Genomic DNA, 19,532 nt, shown 5'->3' with positions numbered 1-19,532 from the left:
TTTTGGAAATTTTCAAAAGTATATATAGTAATTAAATAAACCATATGATCATGCTTTAAAAAAAAATACCTGATGTAATAACGAATGAATTTGTGGCTGATCATTAAATACAGCTGTCATTAGCACACTGTTGATATGGCAGACCTTGGGCAAATGTTCAGACAACATATACAAGTAGGCATTCATCACCTAAAACAAAAAATAAAAAGTTATAAATAGATAAACAAGCATGGTGTAGAAATCTAATTACTTGCAGGAATTATGCAAAAAAGGTGCATGTTCAATTTTCGTCTCACAACACACAACAGTGGCACGATGCTCAAAATATCGAGCGACTGTTGTACCATGATTGCAGATGACCTGCGATTAGACAAAATTTTATGTTGTGGCTCTGCATAGATGTATTTTGGGTTCGTTGTGATCAGGGCTTAAAGGGCCAATTAACCGTTTTGGTAATGCCGACTTATTATTAGGAATTACTTTTCTGTTCATTAGTGCTGTTAACAGTTTATCTTTATCTATAATAATACTCAAGATAATAACCATGCAACAGCTGCAAAATTTTGATAAAATGACCAATTCAGGGGCAGGAACGCAACAACAGGTTGCCTGAATGAGCTGAATATTTCATGGTAGATAGATCTGGACATAAAAACAATTTTATCTTGTAAGATTTGCTCTTACTGCAAGATATAAGCCAAAAACTGCATTTTACCATGTCCTTTTTTTAGTCATGTTGGCCATCTTGGTTCGCAGGCGGGGTTATCGGACACAATTTTAAAACAAGATACCCTTTTTGATAATTGTGGACAAGTTTGGTTAAATTTGCCTCAGTAGTTTCAGGGGAGAAGATTTTTGTAAAATTACAAATATTAATTGAAAATTGTTAAAAATGGACTATAAAGGGCAATATCTCCTTAAGGGGTCAACTGACCATTTTGGTCATGTTGACTTATTTGTAGATCTTACTTTGCTGAACATTATTGCTGTTTACAGTTTATCTCTATCTATAATAATATTCAAGAGAATAACCAAAAACGGCAAAATATCCTTAAAATTACCAATTCAGGGGTAGCAACCTAACAACAGGTTGTCTGATTCATCTGTAAATTTCAGGGAAGATAAATCTTCACCTGATAAACACATTTACCTCATGTCAGATTTGCTCTGGTTTGGTTTCAGATATAAGCCAAAATCTACATTTTACCCTGGGCATTGTTCTATTTTTAGCTGTGATGCCAGTAGTTTTAGAGGAGAAGATTTTTGTAAAAGTTGATGACGATGGAAGAAGATGGATGACAGATGCCAAATAATGAGAAAATTTGCCTGGCCCTATGAGCCAGGTGAGCTAAAATAGGCAAAATTTCCTTAAAACTACCAATTTATGGGCTGCAACCCAACAACAGGTTCTCCAATTCATCTGAAAATTTCAGGGCAGATAGATACCCTAATAATGATTGTGGCTTAGTTTTGTCAAATTTAGCACAGTAGTTTTAGAGTTGAAGATTTTTGTAAAAGTTAGTAGATGATGGATGCAGGACGCCTGACCATGGATGCAAGTACAGAGTATTATCTAATTTTAAAAACTGTTTTGCCTCAGATTTGCTTACCTCATCTGAAAGCCAATGTTGGATGGTATTCAGAGCATCTATTGAGATAGAATATGGTCCTACTTTAGATATAGTGTTTGCATCTCTTGATTTAGATCTCCAAATCTCTGACAGAACTGAATAATTAAAAGATATAACATATAGTTAAAAAGATGAAATTAATCCTTCACAATAATGTCAAAAATTGAAATTCAGATGGAAAACAATAATCATCAATGCAACCAATATAAGAAAAACAGAAACTTTTGTCGATTTAAAAAAAAAAAAACTACAGGAGGTTGACTTTCCCTTCTCCTGCAGTGCGATTATCTTGGTAATCTACAGAAGTTCTACAAACGTACTTGGACTTTTAAGAAATCCAAATTCCTTAAAATGATCCTATATGTTGGCATTTTGAAATAAAACAAGAATGTGTCCATAGTACACGGATGCCCCACTCGCACTATCATTTTCTATGTTAAGTGGACCGTGAAATTGGGGTCAAAACTTTAATTTGGAATTATAATTAGAAAGATCATATCATGGGGAACATGTGTACTAAGTTTCAAGTTGATTGGACTTCAACTTCTTCAAAAACTACCTTGAACAAAAACTTCGACCAAAAACTTTAACCGTACGGACGAACGAACGGAGGCACAGACCAGAAAACATAATGCCCCTCTACTATCGTAGGTGGGGCATAAAAAACCTCACATGTTAACTGTTTGAAATCATGGTTCAACAAGTGAAAGTGTGAGCTACTGCTTATTGATGATACCACTGACAAATATTTCATTAAACAAGAAGTTGTTGAGTGATGGGTAAGAAAATGCATCACACAGTGAGGCTGACTTATATAAACACTTTATTTTTCAAGTAGTATCTGAACCATGAAACTGAGGTCAAAGACAATGGACATGACAGATGAAAAATTTTGTAACATGAGGCGTCTATATACAAAGTATAAGGATCAAAGCCTTCCACCTTCTAAAATACACAGCTTAAAGGAAGTTAGCTAACGTTGCAGATAGATCTTGTTTTGATGAACATTTCTACCCCATGCAGATTTGCTATATATACTGTAAGTTCAGAGCTATAAGCCAAAAACTGCATTTAACCCTATGTTCTATTTTAGCCATGGCTGTCATCTTTGTTGATGGGCATGATTTGATACATATTTTAGAACTTAATATACTAAGGATGATTTAGGCCAAGTTTGGTTCAGCTTCTTAACATGAGGTATCTATATACAAAGTATGAAGTCAAAAGTCAAAGTCTTGTACTTTTCTGAAATATTAAGCTTTAACGAATTTAGCTAAGGCTACTGCCTCTTCCGGATCATTATCTCTATGTCAAGCTTTCTGCCACAAAAGTCACAGGCTTGACAAAAATGATATTTAAATAGTCAAGTGTTATGGACTACTCATGATCATATGTCTATCAAATATACTGTTAATCGTACACAGTATTTTGCATATATATGCAACTACAGTATACATATTTTATGCAACTAAAACTTATTCTAGAACTGTATTAAAAACCTTCATCAGATCAAAAGCTTGTTATTTGGATAATAAAACAATTAATAGTGCATCATTTGTTACACAACATGAAATAATACTTTTTTAAATATTTCAATATCATTTTTAAAGAAATCCACATTTAATTTTTTGTTTTACCCCATGACTTTGTTATTATGTAATGGCTGCTATGATTACTGAAACTTATTTTTTTACAATTTCACAATTAAGTTGAGTAACAAATAATTAATGATCCAAGACATTGAGATTTTAAAATATTGATGTAGCAAGCAAGTTGAAGATAGACAAAAGGTAGAGCAAAACTATAACAAGCACAAAAAATATCCATCTACAATTTTGATTTTAATTCACCAACCTTCTTCACAATCAACCTGTGACAGACTTCGTACTTTGACATCCTCCATTGATGACATCTTTAAAGTTGTTGCAGAAGAATCTTTCAAGGGTGATACCCTGGTATCAGCTCCTAATCCGATATTTGAAACTTCCCCAAAATGCAGTTCATCAACTCCCACTTCAACAACTTCAACAACTTCAACAAGTTGTGATGACAAATTTAAAGTTGATGCAGAAAAGACATTATCTTGAGGCAGACATGTTGGTGACAAGAAACCATCCTTTGTGTCAGACTGGTCAGCAGCAAATTGTGTTGACAAAACATCATCCTCTGTGTCAGACTGGTCAGCAGCAAGTTGTGTTGACAAAACATCATCCTCTGTGTCAGACTGGTCAGCAGCAAGTTGTGTTGACAAAACATCATCCTCTATGACAGACTGGTCAGCAGCAAGTTGTGTTGACAAAACATCATCCTCTGTGACAGACTGGCAAGCAGCAAGTTTTGTTGACAAAATAGACTGGTCAGCAGCAAGTTGTGTTGACAAAACATCATCCTCTGTGTCAGACTGGTCAGCAGCAAGTTGTGTTGACAAAACATCATCCTCTGTGTCAGACTGGTCAGCAGCAAGTTGTGTTGACAAAATATCATCCTCTATGACAGACTGGTCAGCAGCAAGTTGTGTTGACAAAACATCATCCTCTGTGACAGACTGGTCAGCAGCAAGTTGTGTTGACAAAAAATCATCCTCTGTGACAGACTGGTCAGCAGCAAATTGTGTTGACAAATCACCATCTTCTGTGACAGACTGGTCAGCAGCAAGTTGTGTTGACAAAACATCATCCTCTGTGACAGACTGGTCAGCAGCAAGTTGTGTTGACAAAACATCATCCTCTGTGACAGACTTGTCAGCAGCAAATTGTGTTGACAAATCACCATCCTCTGTGACAGACTGGTCAGCAGCAAGTTGTGTTGACAAAACATCATCCTCTGTGTCAGACTGGTCAGCAGCAAGTTGTGTTGACAAAACATCATCCTCTGTGACAGACTGGTCAGCAGCAAATTGTGTTGACAAATCACCATCCTCTGTGACAGACTGGTCAGCAGCAAGTTGTGTTGACAAAACATCATCCTCTGTGTCAGACTGGTCAGCAGCAAGTTGTGTTTGCAAAACATCATCCTCTGTGTTTGACTGGTCAGCAGCAAGTTGTGTTGACAAAACATCATCCTCTGTGTCAGACTGGTCAGCAGCAAGTTGTGTTGACAAAACATCATCCTCTATGACAGACTGGTCAGCAGCAAGTTGTGTTGACAAAACATCATCCTCTGTGACAGACTGGTCAGCAGCAAGTTGTGTTGACAAAATATCATCCTCTGTGACAGACTGGTCAGCAGCAAGTTGTGTTGACAAATCACCATCCTCTGTGACAGACTGGTCAGCAGCAAGTTGTGTTGCCAAAATTTCATCCTCTGTGTCAGACTGGTCAGCAGCAAGTTGTGTTTGCAAAACATCATCCTCTATGTTTGACTGGTCAGCAGCAAGTTGTGTTGACAAAACATCATCCTCTGGGACAGACTGGTCAGCAGCAAGTTGTGTTGACAAAACATCATCCTCTGTGACAGACTGGTCAGCAGCAAGTTGTGTTGACAAAACATCATCCTCTGTGACAGATTGGTCAGCAGCAAGTTGTGTTGACAAAACATCATCCTCTGTGTCAAACTGGTCAGCAGCAAGTTGTGTTGACAAAACATCATCCTCTGTGACAGACTGGTCAGCAGCAAGTTGTGTTGACAAAACATCATCCTCTGTGCCAGACTGGTCAGCAAGTTGTGTTGACAAAATATCATCCTCTGTGACAGACTGGTCAGCAGCAAGTTGTGTTGACAAATCACCATCCTCTGTGACAGACTGGTCAGCAGCAAGTTGTGTTGACAAAACATCATCCTCTGTGTCAGACTGGTCAGCAGCAAGTTGTGTTTGCAAAACATCATCCTCTATGTTTGACTGGTCAGCAGCAAGTTGTGTTGACAAAACATCATCCTCTGGGACAGACTTGTCAGCAGCAAGTTGTGTTGACAAAACATCATCCTTTGTGACAGACTGGTCAGCAGCAAGTTGTATTGGCAAAACATCATCCTCTGTGTCAGACTGGTCAGCATCAAGTTGTGTTGACAAAACATCATCCTCTGTGACAGACTGGTCAGCAGCAAGTTGTGTTGACAAAACATCATCCTCTGTGACAGACTGGTCAGCAGCAAGTTGTGTTGACAAAACATCATCCTCTATGACAGACTGGTCAGCAGCAAGTTGTGTTGACAAAACATCATCCTCTGGGACAGACTGGTCAGCAGCAAGTTGTGTTGACAAAACATCATCCTTTGTGACAAACTGGTCAGCAGTAAGTTGTGTTGACAAAACATCATCCTCTGTGACAGACTGGTCAGCAGAAAGTTGTGTTAACAAAACATCATCCTCTGTGACAGACTGGTCAGCAGAAAGTTGTGTTGACAAAACACCATCCTTTGTGACAGACTGGTTAGCAGCAAGTTGTGTTGACAAAACATCATCTTCTGTGACAGACTGGTTAGCAGCAAGTTGTGTTGACAAAACATCATCTTCTGTGACTGTCCCCTCAGAAACTGTTGAGGATGCTTGAGAAAAAAAATATTATTAAATAACCTTGCCTTATATTAAAATTTTCAAACAGCAATAAATAAACTTAACTTTTAAAAATCTTCAAAATTGACACTCCTCATTTCTTTTTATTTGTGTGTCAGAAATTTTCAGATATTTTTTTTATTGATGTCATGCCTATGATCTATACCAAAGCAGGAATATGACAATTGTATCATTTTGTCTGATATAATTGAGCTTTTGATTTTGTGATTTGATTAGGGAAACAAGAAACTAAAAACCCAGAAGGTCAAAATCATATGTAATTTACAAAATTACACTCAAAGTTTAAAAAATCTAAAATAAAAGGAAAAAAAAAGAGTTAATATTGCAATGCTATATTTAGCAGCTTAAGTGAACAGCTCAAATAAATGAATCTATGGTATTACCACTGCAGGACAATTTCTAATTTTTTTTTCTCTATTTGTCTACACTTGCATTTCATGAAGTCTTTTAGTTTGTTTTTTTTTATTTCAGAAGTGACATTTTTTGGATGTGAAAAGAAACATTTAAATTAAATACTATTAAGGTAAAATAAACCTTTAAGATCAGCTAAACACATCTTCTCCAATACTACAGAGCACCTTTGGGTTGTCTGAAAACAAATTATTGAAAACTTTTTCAATTATGTATGCATGAATAGTTTCTTGAATACCTACATTTGGTGAAAATAAGCTTGGCATTTAAAACAAATTTTTTGCTTGCATATAAAGATTTAAAGGGAATAAAATAACAGAGTTTTAATTTCCTCCACATAACACTTATTTAAATTTTCTAAAGGACATATAACTCATTTAAACCAGGAGCTCCGCAGGTCGCAGATTTTTACAACCGAAGAGGTCTAACCCTGAACAGTTGGGGCAAGTATGGACACAACATTCAAGCTTGATACATCTCTGAATTTAGATTGTGATCAAATTTTTGACACAATATGAGTTTCTGACACAAAACAAATGTCAAGATCTTACAAATCTATTGCACAGTATTGTGCAATTAAAGATTTCTTCTTCAAAAATGTGGAATTTGAGAAATTTGGGGGAAAAAATGAAAACTACTACCATCCCCCTTTTTTGCCAATTAGTCCAAAACCTGACATTACTTTATACATATTTTACAAGTAGTGTAAATGAGGTAAATGCCAAACATACCCAACATTGTATGTTAAATGTTTTTGCTCCCTTGCACTGCTTTTAAATTGTCATAATTGTCCATTGACCAGACAATCCTAGTTTCCCCCCTTTTTTGCCCCTAATTCCAAAACATTTTGAGCCATAACCCCCCCCCCCCCCTCCCCACAAGTCAATACCAAACATCCCTTCATGGTATGGAAGCTTATAGTATAATTTCAGAGAGATGCATACACTTAAACATTAAACACATGTTATTGTTTGAAAACTACAAAAATGCTTATTCCGGGCTTCTAATTCCTAAACTATTGGGACCATAACTCACAAAATCAATCACAACCTTTCTTTAGTGGTATTGAACCTTCTGGTAAAAAATTATAGATATTCATTCACTAAAACTAAAGTTATTGTCCGGAATCTAAATGTGTCATCTGACTCTACTGTGGTTTTGGAAATCATGTAAAAATAGATGAAAATGATACATATACCCAAATAATGATAGAGGTCAAATTTGGTTAAACACAGGACCAATATTTTAATAAAAACACCAGGATGCTATCTTGAACAGTAAATCCCAACAAAGTACAAACACTTCATCAGTCCCTCATAAGGAACATTTATGCAATGGTTAGTTTCATTCCATTCAGTGGTTCGAATCTTTAACAGAAGACATCTGTATGCAAAACATTCTAAATTTTTGAAACAATGATCAGTTTGGCATTATATGTAGCTCACAAATAATGAGTCTTAGGACAGCAGAAGGGCAAAAAGTAATTGCCTTGAAAATACATAGCAAAACATATTCCTTCTAAGTACTTACTTTTGAAGTACTTTGCCTCCATGGAAGGTCATTTACACCATAATCGTACAAAATTTCAGTTCCAGGGGAAATATCCTGTACAGCATATATAGCAACCCTTGGTATGGTGTCTACAATGATCCTTCTAACTCTGGCATTTTGGCAACTTTTTATGCCATCGTTTACGTACTTTCCGATTCTTTTAGAGAATGTTGCATCAACACTACAAAAAATAAGTGCATATAAAATCAAGCAAAACTGGTGAAATATCATAAAATAAACTAGAGGCTCTTAAGAGCCGGTGTCGCTCACCTTGGTCTATATGCATATCAAACAAAGAAAACAGATCGTCATATGGATTCATGACAAAATTGTGTTTTTGGTGATGGTGATGTGTTTGGAGATCTTGCTTTACTGAACATTCTTGCTACTTACAATTTTGTCCATCTATAATGAACTTGGCCCTTAATAGTTCCAGAGCAAAATATTTTGTAACAAGAGTGCACACGCTGAAATGTCTCGCCTTCTATACTAATCATTGATATTATGTTGATAGTCCTAAGTATAAAGTTAAGCTTTATAACAACTGTCACATAAACTTAACATTAACCTAGATAACTAAACAAAGACCAATGAACCTTGAAAATGAGGTCAAGGTCAGATGAACCATGCCAGGCAGACATGTACAGCTAACAATGCTTCTATACAACATATATAGTTGACCTATTATTAAAGTTTAAGAAAAATAGACCAAAACACAAAAACTTAACACAGGGCAATGAACCGTGAAAATGAGGTCACGGTCAAATAAAACCTGCGCGACTGACATAAAGATCATAAAATATTTCCATACACCAAATATAGTTCACCTATAGCTTATAGTATTAGATAAAAAGACCAAAACTCAAAAACTTAACATTGACCACTGAACCATGAAAATGAGGTCAAGGTCACATGACATCTGCCCGCTAGACATGTACACCTTACAATCATTCCATACAACAAATATAGTAGACCTATTGCATATAGTATGAGAAAAACAGACCAAAACACACAAATTTAACTATAACCACTGAACCATGAAAATGAGGTCAAGGTCAGATGACACCTGCCAGTTGGACATGTACACCTTACAGTCCTTCCATACACCGAATATACTAGCCCTATTGCTTATAGTATCTGAGATATGGACTTGACCACCAAAACTTAACCTTGTTCACTGATCCATGAAATGAGGTCGAGGTCAAGTGAAAACTGTCTGACAGACATGAGGACCTTGCAAGGTACGCACATATGAAATATAGTTATCCTATTACTTATAATAAGAGAGAATTCAACATTACAAAAAATTTGAACTTTTTTTTCAAGTGGTCACTGAACCATGAAAATGAGGTCAAGGACATTGGACATGTGACTGACAGAAACTTCGTAACATGAGGCATCTATATACAAAGTTTGAAGTATCCAGTTCTTTTACCTTCTAAAATATAAAGTTTTTAAGAAGTTAGCTAACACCGCCGCCGCCGCCGCCAGATCACTATCCCTATGTCGAGCTTTCTGCAACAAAAGTTGCAGGCTCGACAAAAACTAATGAAAATTGTTAATAATTGACTATAAAGGGCAATAACTCCTTAAGAGGTCAACTGACCATTTTGGTCATGTTGACTTATTTGTAGATCTTACTTTGCTGAACATTATTGCAGTTTACAGTTAATCACTTTCTATAATAGTATTCAAGATAATAACCAAAAACGGCAAAATTTCCTTAAAAATTACCAATTCAGAGGCAGCAACCAAACAACCAGCTGTTTGATTCATCTGAAATTTTCAGGGCAGATAGATCTTGACTTGATAAACAATTTTATTCCCATGTCAGATTTGCTCTAAATGCTTTGGTTTCAGAGTTATAACCCAAAATCTACATTTTCCCCCTATGTTCTACTTTTAGCCATGGTGGCCATCTTGGTCTGTTTGCCAGGTCACTAGACACATTTTTAAAACTAGATGCCCTTATGATGATTGTAGCCAAGTTTAATTTAATTTGGCCCAGTAGTTTCAGAGAAGATTTTTGTAAAAGTTAACGATGACAGATGACGATGGAGACGACAACGACGCCAGACGCGAAGTGACAAGAAAAAGCTCACTTGGGCCTGGTGAGCTACAAACTGAAAAATTTTGTTAAAACTACCAATTCCATGGCAGCAACCCAACAATGGGTTGTTTTATTCATCTGATAATTTCAGGGCTGATAGATCTTGACCAATTCAACAATCTAACCCCATGTCAGATTTGCACTAAAAGCTTTATTTTTTTAAGATATAAGCCGAAAACTACATTTGACACCTATGTTCTATTTTTAGCCATGGTGGCTGTGTTTGTCAATGGATCAAAACTTCGGAAACACTCTACAAACAAGATACCCTAAGGAACATTTAATTAAAGTTTGAAGGTAATTGCCCCAGTACTTTCAAAGGAGAAGATTTTTTAATGTAAGGAAACTTGATTAACAAATTGTGTAAAATTGTCTTTAAGGGGCAATAACTCCTTAAGGGGTCAATTGACAACTATGGTCATTTTAATAATATTAAAGATAATAACAAAAAAACTGCAAAATTTCCTTATAACTACCAATTCAGTGGCAGCAACCCAATAACGGGTTGTTTGATTCTTCTGAAAATTTCAGGGCTGATAGATCTTGACCAATTGAACACTTTTTACCAAAAACTGCATTTGACCCCCTATGTTCTATTTTTAGCCATGGCGGCCATGTTTGTTGATAAATAAAAACTTCAGATACAATTTAAAAACTAGATACCTTAATGAACATTACCTTAAAGCTTGAAGGTATTTGTCCCCGTAGTTTCAGATGAGAAACTTTTTTAATTGTTTACGACGACAGACGCCGACGGACGCCAAGTGATGGCATAACCTCACATGGGACACTTCGAGTACTGGTGAGCTATAAATCAGCCCAATATCTGAAGGCATATACGAAAAAAGTCTGTATAACAGTGATTTTCAACAATTTATCAAAGTCCAAAGATGGGCATAAGGACCTTGCAAGGTACGCAAAAATCAAATATACCGGTAATTATTCTATTACTTATAATAGGTGAGAATTCAACATCACAGAACCTTTTTAATCAAGTAGTCACTGAACCATGAAACTGAGGTCAAGGATATTGGATATGTAACTGATGGAAACTTTGTAACATGAGGCATCCATATACAAAGAATGAAGTATACACATCTTCCACCTTCTAAAATATAAAGCTCTGAAGAAGTTAGCTAAAGCTACTGCTGCCATCACTATTCATATGTCAAGCTTTCTGTAACAAATGTAGCAGGCTTGACCAAAATGAGGCGGCTAGGATTATTTTATTTTTTAAGTTATATTTTATATGAAATCCTTATGTGACATGTTTTTCATTCTTGTATATATGCAAGTCTTCAAATTAGCTTATATCATGTACATATTTTTCAAATTCTTCAATAAATATCTCTGATTGGCAACCACTGTTCTACATGTAATTGCTGCTTTAGAAACATATTATCAGTAAACAGCAAAATCATTGAGAAATTTCCTCTTTCAAAAAATGTATTTTGCTTTCTAATTAAGTGTTGATTTGTGGTCCTCATAAAATTAAGAAAATATGCATTGGTATGCCACCCAAGAATTGTGACTTCAGAATGAAATGAAAACTCAAACAGCCTTGAAATTAGTAGGGTTGCATGGTGCTTTTAAGATTCTTATGAATGTAATACAGGAACTTCACAAACAAGAATGTGTCCATTGTACACAGATGTCCCATTGGCACTATCATTTCTTATGTTCAGTGTACCAGTGAAAGTAGGGCGAACTTAAAGGGAGACTTCGCAAAAAAATCAAAAATTGATATTATGTCCATTCTGTATAAAAATGCTCAAATTCATAGATATTAAAGTTTTATTCCGCTAGATAAGAGATCAACATCGATTTTAAATTTAGAGTATCAATTCTCTGCGTTCCGCCATTTTGACATCTTCACCGATTAAAAATCACGATATGTCTATAAACCACAAAGATCCAAAACTACAGTAACCGATGTAGTCGTAATTGCGTGTCGATATCTTGTCAATCGTACGGTTGTTTTATCTGACTAATTAACTTGATACAGAAAATGTTCTTATTTTTTTTAATAACCATAGTCTGTTATTTTTAAACTATTAATATTGGAATTAGTTAAAAAGTCAAAGATCAAATCATAAATAAGTGTTCCGTGAAAATTGTTTTCGAAAATCTAATTTGTTCATAATTCTTGAAAGTAATAAACTTTAGTCAAATAAATTCGGATCTGCCCTCATCTGATCACCAGCATGGCTAAAGGTATTGCTCCCAAAGGTATTGTGAGGGGTGTGAGGTGACATGTTCAGGTATTCAAGCAATTTCCTGTCGGGCTTGCAAGTTTATGCATCGTTTCACTTCTGTAGGTATTGATCAGTGTACACGGCCTATAACTTATAACTTTCCATTTTGAACTATCAGGTGTATAATATACATCTCTGTCTTGCGTGTCCGAAGGTGATATAATTAATAGTCATTACTTATTAAAACTCATACGCTTGATTATAAATAACATCTTGGGTGTAAAGAATATTATTTATAAAAATAAAAATAATACCAAAAAAAAAAAAGATTTGATGAAATATAATCTATTTACATATTTTTTCCAAGGGTAAATTTGGGAAAATGTAATATATACTCGTTGTCAATAGCTAGTAAAGGACAGATTGGAACATACCAGAAATATATCAATTTCGGGATTTATTTTCTTTCTTGATATTCAATGACAGCAATTTAAAGAATAAACTGCTCAAGTTGTCCGCTTAAGGGGTATTCTTGACAGTTAAAACAGACTTATAATTACAATCAAAAATAGGAAAAGATGACATAAAATTCGTTCTGTCTTTTTTTTTTAAACATCTTTGGTCAAATAGCTAAAGTTTTATACGCTGTGAGACGAAGACTATTTTAATAAGGACATAACGATTTATGAATAAATTTGGTTGATGTTTTTCACACTTGAAAAGAATATCTATTCGTAATTTTTTGATTCCATTCCAAGAAGATCTTTAAATTTCCTGTCAATTTTTTAAAACATCTTTTTTTTCAAATAGCTGAAGTTTTCATGCGTTGTGAGATTTAAAATATTCTGATAAGAACATTAATTAATTATGCTTTCGCAAATAAAATATTCATTCATTCATAATTCCTAATTAGGTAAATAAAGATCGCTTTGGATGGACTAAATTATATAATTGCAATTGCTAATGATCTGTTTGAAATATTAAAGGTTGCCGATTCTAATCTAAAATAGTACAATTTTTAGTTCATACACTCGTGTTTAGAAGGCTATTTAATTTATTTATAAATTTATTCAATTAAAATAATTCCCGTAAATTAATTTATTTCTTTTTCTTACATTTCTGTGTCTAAAACTATAACTGACTCCCGTTTATCATTCATACGAAATGTTGTTCACACCTGAAATCGTGATCCGTGACGCCTAGATGTCACTGAATGAGGATCAAAATATTAGAATTACATAATGCTAATCTTTTAATTACCTTGAGTTTAACTCATTTAACATTCACTAAGTGTCACAAATTAATACACATTTTATTTCCACAGTACAAGCAAGCCAAATGAAAATGTTTGCTGGAATGAAGCAAAAAGTTCAGAATACAAGCATGTATTTTTAAATACACTATCGATCACGTCAGTTTCATATGTTTGTTTAAAGTATTTGTAGAAAAAAAAATCATAAAAATGTTCTATTGTATTATTTACTTTAATTACTAAAAAATTGGCATAAAAAAATCCACACATAAATCCTACAATCTAATTTTAAAAGTTGCATGGCTATCACTTACTTTTCATTGCTTGATAGCTACATCAAAAGTCGTCGATGCGCTTTAAATAGCGTTATTATATGGTTAACGAACAAGACTTAAATGAGATTAATTTCACTCCCGGCATGCATAAAGACTTAAACTACGTCACATAAGTCAGGAAGTTTGAAGAAATAAAATTAATAATACCCAATTTTCTTCTTTATTACTTTTCATATCAAAATAAAACTTGTTGAATATGTTTTTTATGGTATTATGAACATAATAAGATGAAAAGTGAAAAATCGCGAATTATCCCTTTAATTTGCCATTAAAATTAGAAGGATCATATCATAGGGAACCTGTGTACTAAGTTTCTAGTTGATTTGACTGCAACTTCATCAAAAACTACCTCCACCAAAAACTTTAACTTTCAACATGACAGACAGGCAGACAAAATAAAAAAACGTATGCAGACCAAACAACATAATGGCCCTAAATGGGGTAGAATAAATAGGGCATAAAAAGAAGCTGTTTGATGACTCATTTTAGGGTATTGTGGTAGAGGATTCCAGTCTCTTGACAGATAGAACACTACTTATTGACAAGAAATACCTAACGAACTGTAATCTTTTAAAATTTAATGCTATTATGAACCAAAAACAGAAATCTAAACTTCAAAAATTGTGCCGATTCATTTGAATTACAAGAAGTAATTGTATCAGGATGCTGTTATGAAGTCTCCCAAACAAAGCTCCCATATTCATTTGATTTGTTTAATTGTCCCTTACAAGAATATATATGGTTTAAGGGTTAGGAAACTAGACTGTTTACAAGTTTTCAAACAAGAGAGGGTGGGGTGACCCAATATGGACTTCCCTTTAATTATTTCATTTGTTTTATTGTCCCTACAAGAATATATATGGTTTAGGGTTGGGGATCTGGACCGTTTACAAGATAATAGCACATTCTCAAATTGAATGGGGTGGGGGTGACCCCAAGGGACTTCCTTTCAATTTTATTTGATTTATTTCATTGTTCCCTACAAGAATATATATCGTCGCTGGGCTTCTAAAATGTCGTATATGACTTTTTTGGCTAAAAATACTTTTTGACACCAATGGTCTGGACGGGAGGAAATCTTTGTTATCACAAAATAGCATACAGTTAGGCCAATCAAAATGTGTGAAATAAGACATATCACAAAATTGCCAATGTCAGTTGTTTGTAAAGTTTGCTTCCAAAATGTTGTATGAAAACTTGAAAATTGTTGTAGGATGGCTTTGGGAAAAAAATAATTGTACATTTCTTTATTTCTGTGAAAATAATTTAAGTTCTTGGATAATCCAGAAATGTCAACGTTTTTATTTCACTGCTATTTACAAAAATTTTCAAGTTCACCTACGACATTTTGGAAACATGCATTTTGCCAAAATTTTCAAAGCCTGTTTGTGAGAAAAAAAATTCTTGAAAAATTTGTAATTTACAACATTTTAGAAGCCCAGCGATGATATCGTTTAGGGATGGGGATCTGGATCGTTTACAAGATAATAAAACATTCTCAAATTGAACGGGGTGGGGGTAACCCCCATGGATTCTCTCTATATTTCATTTGATGTGTTTTATTGTTGCATACAAGGATATATAAGGTTAAGGGGTGGGGATATGGACAGTTTACAAGTTTTCAAACAAGAGGGGGTGGGGTAACCCCCTATGGATTTCCCTTTTATTTCTTTTCATTGTTTTATTGTCCCCTACAAGAATATATATGGTTTAGGGGTGGGGATCTGGACCATTTACAAGATAATAGCACATTCTCAAATTGAATGAGGTGGGGGTGACCCCTAGGGACTTCCCTTAAATTTCATTTGATTTGTTTAATAGTCCCCTCCAAGAATTTATATGGTTTAGGGGTGGGTGATATGTACTGTTTACAAGATAATAGCACATTCTCAAATTGAAACGGGTGGGGGCGACCCCCAGGGACTTCCCTTTTACATCATTAAATTTGTTGTATTGTCCCATTTAATAATATATATTGTTTAGGGTTGGAGATTTGGACATTTTTCAAGATAATAGCATATTTACAAATTTAAGTGAGTGGGGAGGACACCCCCCTCCCCCCCCAAGGGATCCCCCTTTATTTCATGTGATTTGTTTCATTGTCCTATGATCATTTCTGAAGACTGTGTGTGTTTATCACTTAAAGTTTTCAAGTTATATTCATTTGAAAATTTCAAAAATAAAATCCCACAGGGTTCTTTAGTAAACCCCTCCATACTTTCGGCCCCCCAAAATACCCCATAATAGACCCCAATGCACAAACGAACGATTGACGGCTCACATAGACATATTAATCTAACATTTTATGAAACCCTAAGTAAATCTGACAAGTGGTTTTGGAGAAACGCTGCAGACAAGTTCATTTTTTTAAAGTGGTGGAAAAAAATGAAAAAGAAAAAAATTAAAAGAAGCAGAAGCAAAATAATAAAAATAATAAGAACTGAGCAAAAACAATAAGTCTCCAAACTTTGTTTGGGAGACTTAATAAATGACAAACTGGATTCTCTCTGATGTTAACCTGTCAGCTATACTAATCATACCGTTGTAAAAAAACTCATATTTAATGCTTCCTCAACAAATGTACATATACGCAATGTAATGTAAACTAATGTGTTTTTCTGTATACCTTTGTCCAACTTAGGTGATACCAGAATAAAATGATATACTTACCACATTTCTTTTTCTGCAAATCTGAAGAACATGATGTAACTTCCAAAGGAATTTGGATATTCTTTGAGCCGTCTTTTACCATCATTGCCACTTATCAATTCCCCATGATATTCCATTAGAAAGTCACCTTTCTGGAAAAACTTTGAAGCAAACACTCCTTTACCTAAATCAGATAAGACAATGTTTTTTTTCTCTCTATGGTTAGTTTAAAAAAAAAAACACAAAATCCTGGAATAAAAATATAACTGTTAATATCTGTGTCATTTAGTCTCTTGTGGAGTTGTCTCATTGGCAATCATACCACATGTTCATGTCATTATCAGGTGAGAAAAGAGTGAACTTAAACCGCTAACTACTAAAGCAAGTTGAAAGTTGGAACTGCATGATCTGCCCTTTTTTTTTTTAGTGAATAAATAATTTAACGTTGAAGACTGCATGCTGACCAATAAGTGAGACATTCAAAATGTATTGTGTTTTAATGTTAATAGGCTGCTGTCTTGTTGATGTTTATAAAGAGGTTCAATGGGTAAAAATGTGTTTAAAATATTCTTAGTAAAGTGTCAACTTTCTTTGCAATACATGCAGTATATCAATTTTTGTTTCGTTAAACTCCCTCTCCCAGCAAACTGTGGCATGGAAATTTCTAGCTTTCATCTCTTATCATTTTCAAATATACTTTGAAGTCATGTGGTAAAGACAATTTCTAAATTAAATTTAATCTATTTAAATACCTTTAACATTATCAATTTGTCTCACAACAAATCCATCCTTATCTTGAGCCAGTTGAATATCTTGGCGAGCTTCTTCATCTGGAGTGCACTTGAATGTAGGAAATGAACAAATAATGTATAATATTGTATTAATAATATAATTAGTATGCCTTCATATATGTAAATGAGATACATTTTGCAAGCCACTGCTTTGAAAACAAGAATGTGTCCAAAGTACATGAATGCCCCACTCGCACTATCATTTTCCATGCTGAATGGACCATTAAATTGGGTAAAAAATCTAATTTGGCATTAAAATAAGAAAGATCATACCATAGGGAACATGTGTACTAAGTTTCAAGTTTATTGGACTTCAACTTCATCAAAAACTACCTTGATCATAATTTTTAACCTAAATCTCATACTTTAAATTTCTATGTTCAATGGACAGTGAAATTGGGGTCAAAAGTCTAATTTGGCTTTCAAATTAGAAAGACCATATCATAAACAACATGTGTACTAATTAAGTTTCAAGTTGATTGGACCTCGGCTTCATCAAAAACTACCTTGACCAAAAACTTTAACCTGAAGCAAGACAGACGGACAGACAGACAAATGGAATAACAGACAGACAAATGAACAGATGGATGCACAGACCAGAAAACATAATGCCCCTCTACTATTGTAGGTGGGGCATAAAAAAAAATATTTTTGCCACGTGAATTATTTGATTATTTATGAGAATAAATAAGTATATAACTTCATTTGGTATATGGATTTTTTTTCAAGGTCTTTATGTCAGTCAAACAGGGTTCACCTGACCTCATTAGGTTTTTGTTATGTGCCAAGTCCATATCTCATAACTAAAGCAATAGGGCACTGTAGTGTATTGAATGATTGTAGAGTTAACATGTCTGTTTGGCAGGGTTTCATATGAACTGGACCTGATTGCATATGCCTGATTGTCATGGTTAATGGATGAATGTTTTAAAGTTTTCATGGTTTTGTCCAATAATCAGATTCTATATGAAATATGTTAGTTATGATCAGTGTATTAAATGAATGTGAGGTGTACATATCTGTCTCCCAGTGTTCATCTGACCTTGACCTTAATTTCAAGGCTCAGTTTTCATGATTATGGTTGTTACTTATATTCTTTAAGGATATAAACTAAAGTAATCACAAACTAATATATCGTTGAAGCAGTCATTGCAGTCACTGTTGCAGGAAACAGCTTACCTATATTTCACTTTTTTACTCAAGGCAACACAAAAATGAAAGTTTCAAGTTAATATTAACTAATGTTGGAATGTCAGGATTCATTTATGGGATTTAATCTGTTTTGTTAAATGACAAGAAATCAATGTATTTCTGTTTTATATTTATAGTTACCCGTAAATGTGTTTGAATGTAACTTGTTATAGTCTTGTTTAATTTATTAATAAAATCTTAATTATAAAATCAGAATTAGTGATGGTCTTTCCTTAAAAGTTACTCAGTGATCCGAATTTTTATAGAACAAAAGAATTTCTTTATAATATAAGCAATATATTAAGTGATGGTCTTTCCTTAAAAGTTACTAAGTGATCCGAATTTTTATAGAACAAAAGAATTTCTTTATAATATAAGCAATATATTAGTTTTGAGCTTAATCACTTCTGTCATAGTTAAGAACACATGTGAATAAAATAGGTAATGAATTATACTTACTCTTAACCTCAAATCTGAAAAAAAAACTTTATTCTCTGAAGAAAAAGGAATAAAGTGTATGCACTAATTGCTTAACTGTTGATTGCACTTACTTGTTTTTTCTGACCACTTCTTGTCTTTATTCTAAAAAACAATTAGGTTATATAAAAGTCACTGATCAACAACTGTCTATTGCAAATTGGAAATACAAAATCTGATATCAATGAAATGACCTCGCTGAATTATACGGTCTAACAGAAATCCTGATCTACATTATGGCAATCACCATTTCAGATTAGCTCATGTCTGGCAGATACAATCATTGCTGGACCCCTAGGTAATACTACATATATTGTATTTCTTTTTTTAAATTCATTTTTCAACTCATACTAACAGATAAAAAAAAATTGAAAAAGGATTCACTGCAGAGCTTTGAACTATGTACTATCTTACTGTTTGTATCAG

General features: G+C 34.1%; 1 protein-coding gene across 1 annotated transcript in view; it reads right to left on the bottom strand.

The window, feature by feature from the left end:
- Nucleotides 1–19,532, bottom strand: part of LOC143065021 (uncharacterized) — a 135,191-nt gene that overhangs the window by 55,437 nt on the left and 60,222 nt on the right. The window contains exons 13-20 of the mRNA XM_076238301.1: nucleotides 19,181–19,211; nucleotides 17,400–17,487; nucleotides 16,669–16,831; nucleotides 8,086–8,287; nucleotides 6,679–6,733; nucleotides 3,486–6,116; nucleotides 1,611–1,726; nucleotides 70–189 (exon numbers count right to left, since the gene is read on the bottom strand). Coding sequence (XP_076094416.1) covers nucleotides 70–189; nucleotides 1,611–1,726; nucleotides 3,486–6,116; nucleotides 6,679–6,733; nucleotides 8,086–8,287; nucleotides 16,669–16,831; nucleotides 17,400–17,487; nucleotides 19,181–19,211 — 3,406 coding nt within the window. The remainder of the gene's footprint in view (nucleotides 1–69; nucleotides 190–1,610; nucleotides 1,727–3,485; nucleotides 6,117–6,678; nucleotides 6,734–8,085; nucleotides 8,288–16,668; nucleotides 16,832–17,399; nucleotides 17,488–19,180; nucleotides 19,212–19,532) is intronic.

Source organism: Mytilus galloprovincialis, chromosome 1 (assembly GCF_965363235.1).
Source record: "Mytilus galloprovincialis chromosome 1, xbMytGall1.hap1.1, whole genome shotgun sequence".
Classification (NCBI taxonomy): Eukaryota; Metazoa; Mollusca; class Bivalvia; order Mytilida; family Mytilidae; genus Mytilus; species Mytilus galloprovincialis.
The sequence above is the reverse complement of the archived record's forward strand: the minus strand, read 5'-3'. Positions and strand labels throughout refer to the sequence as shown.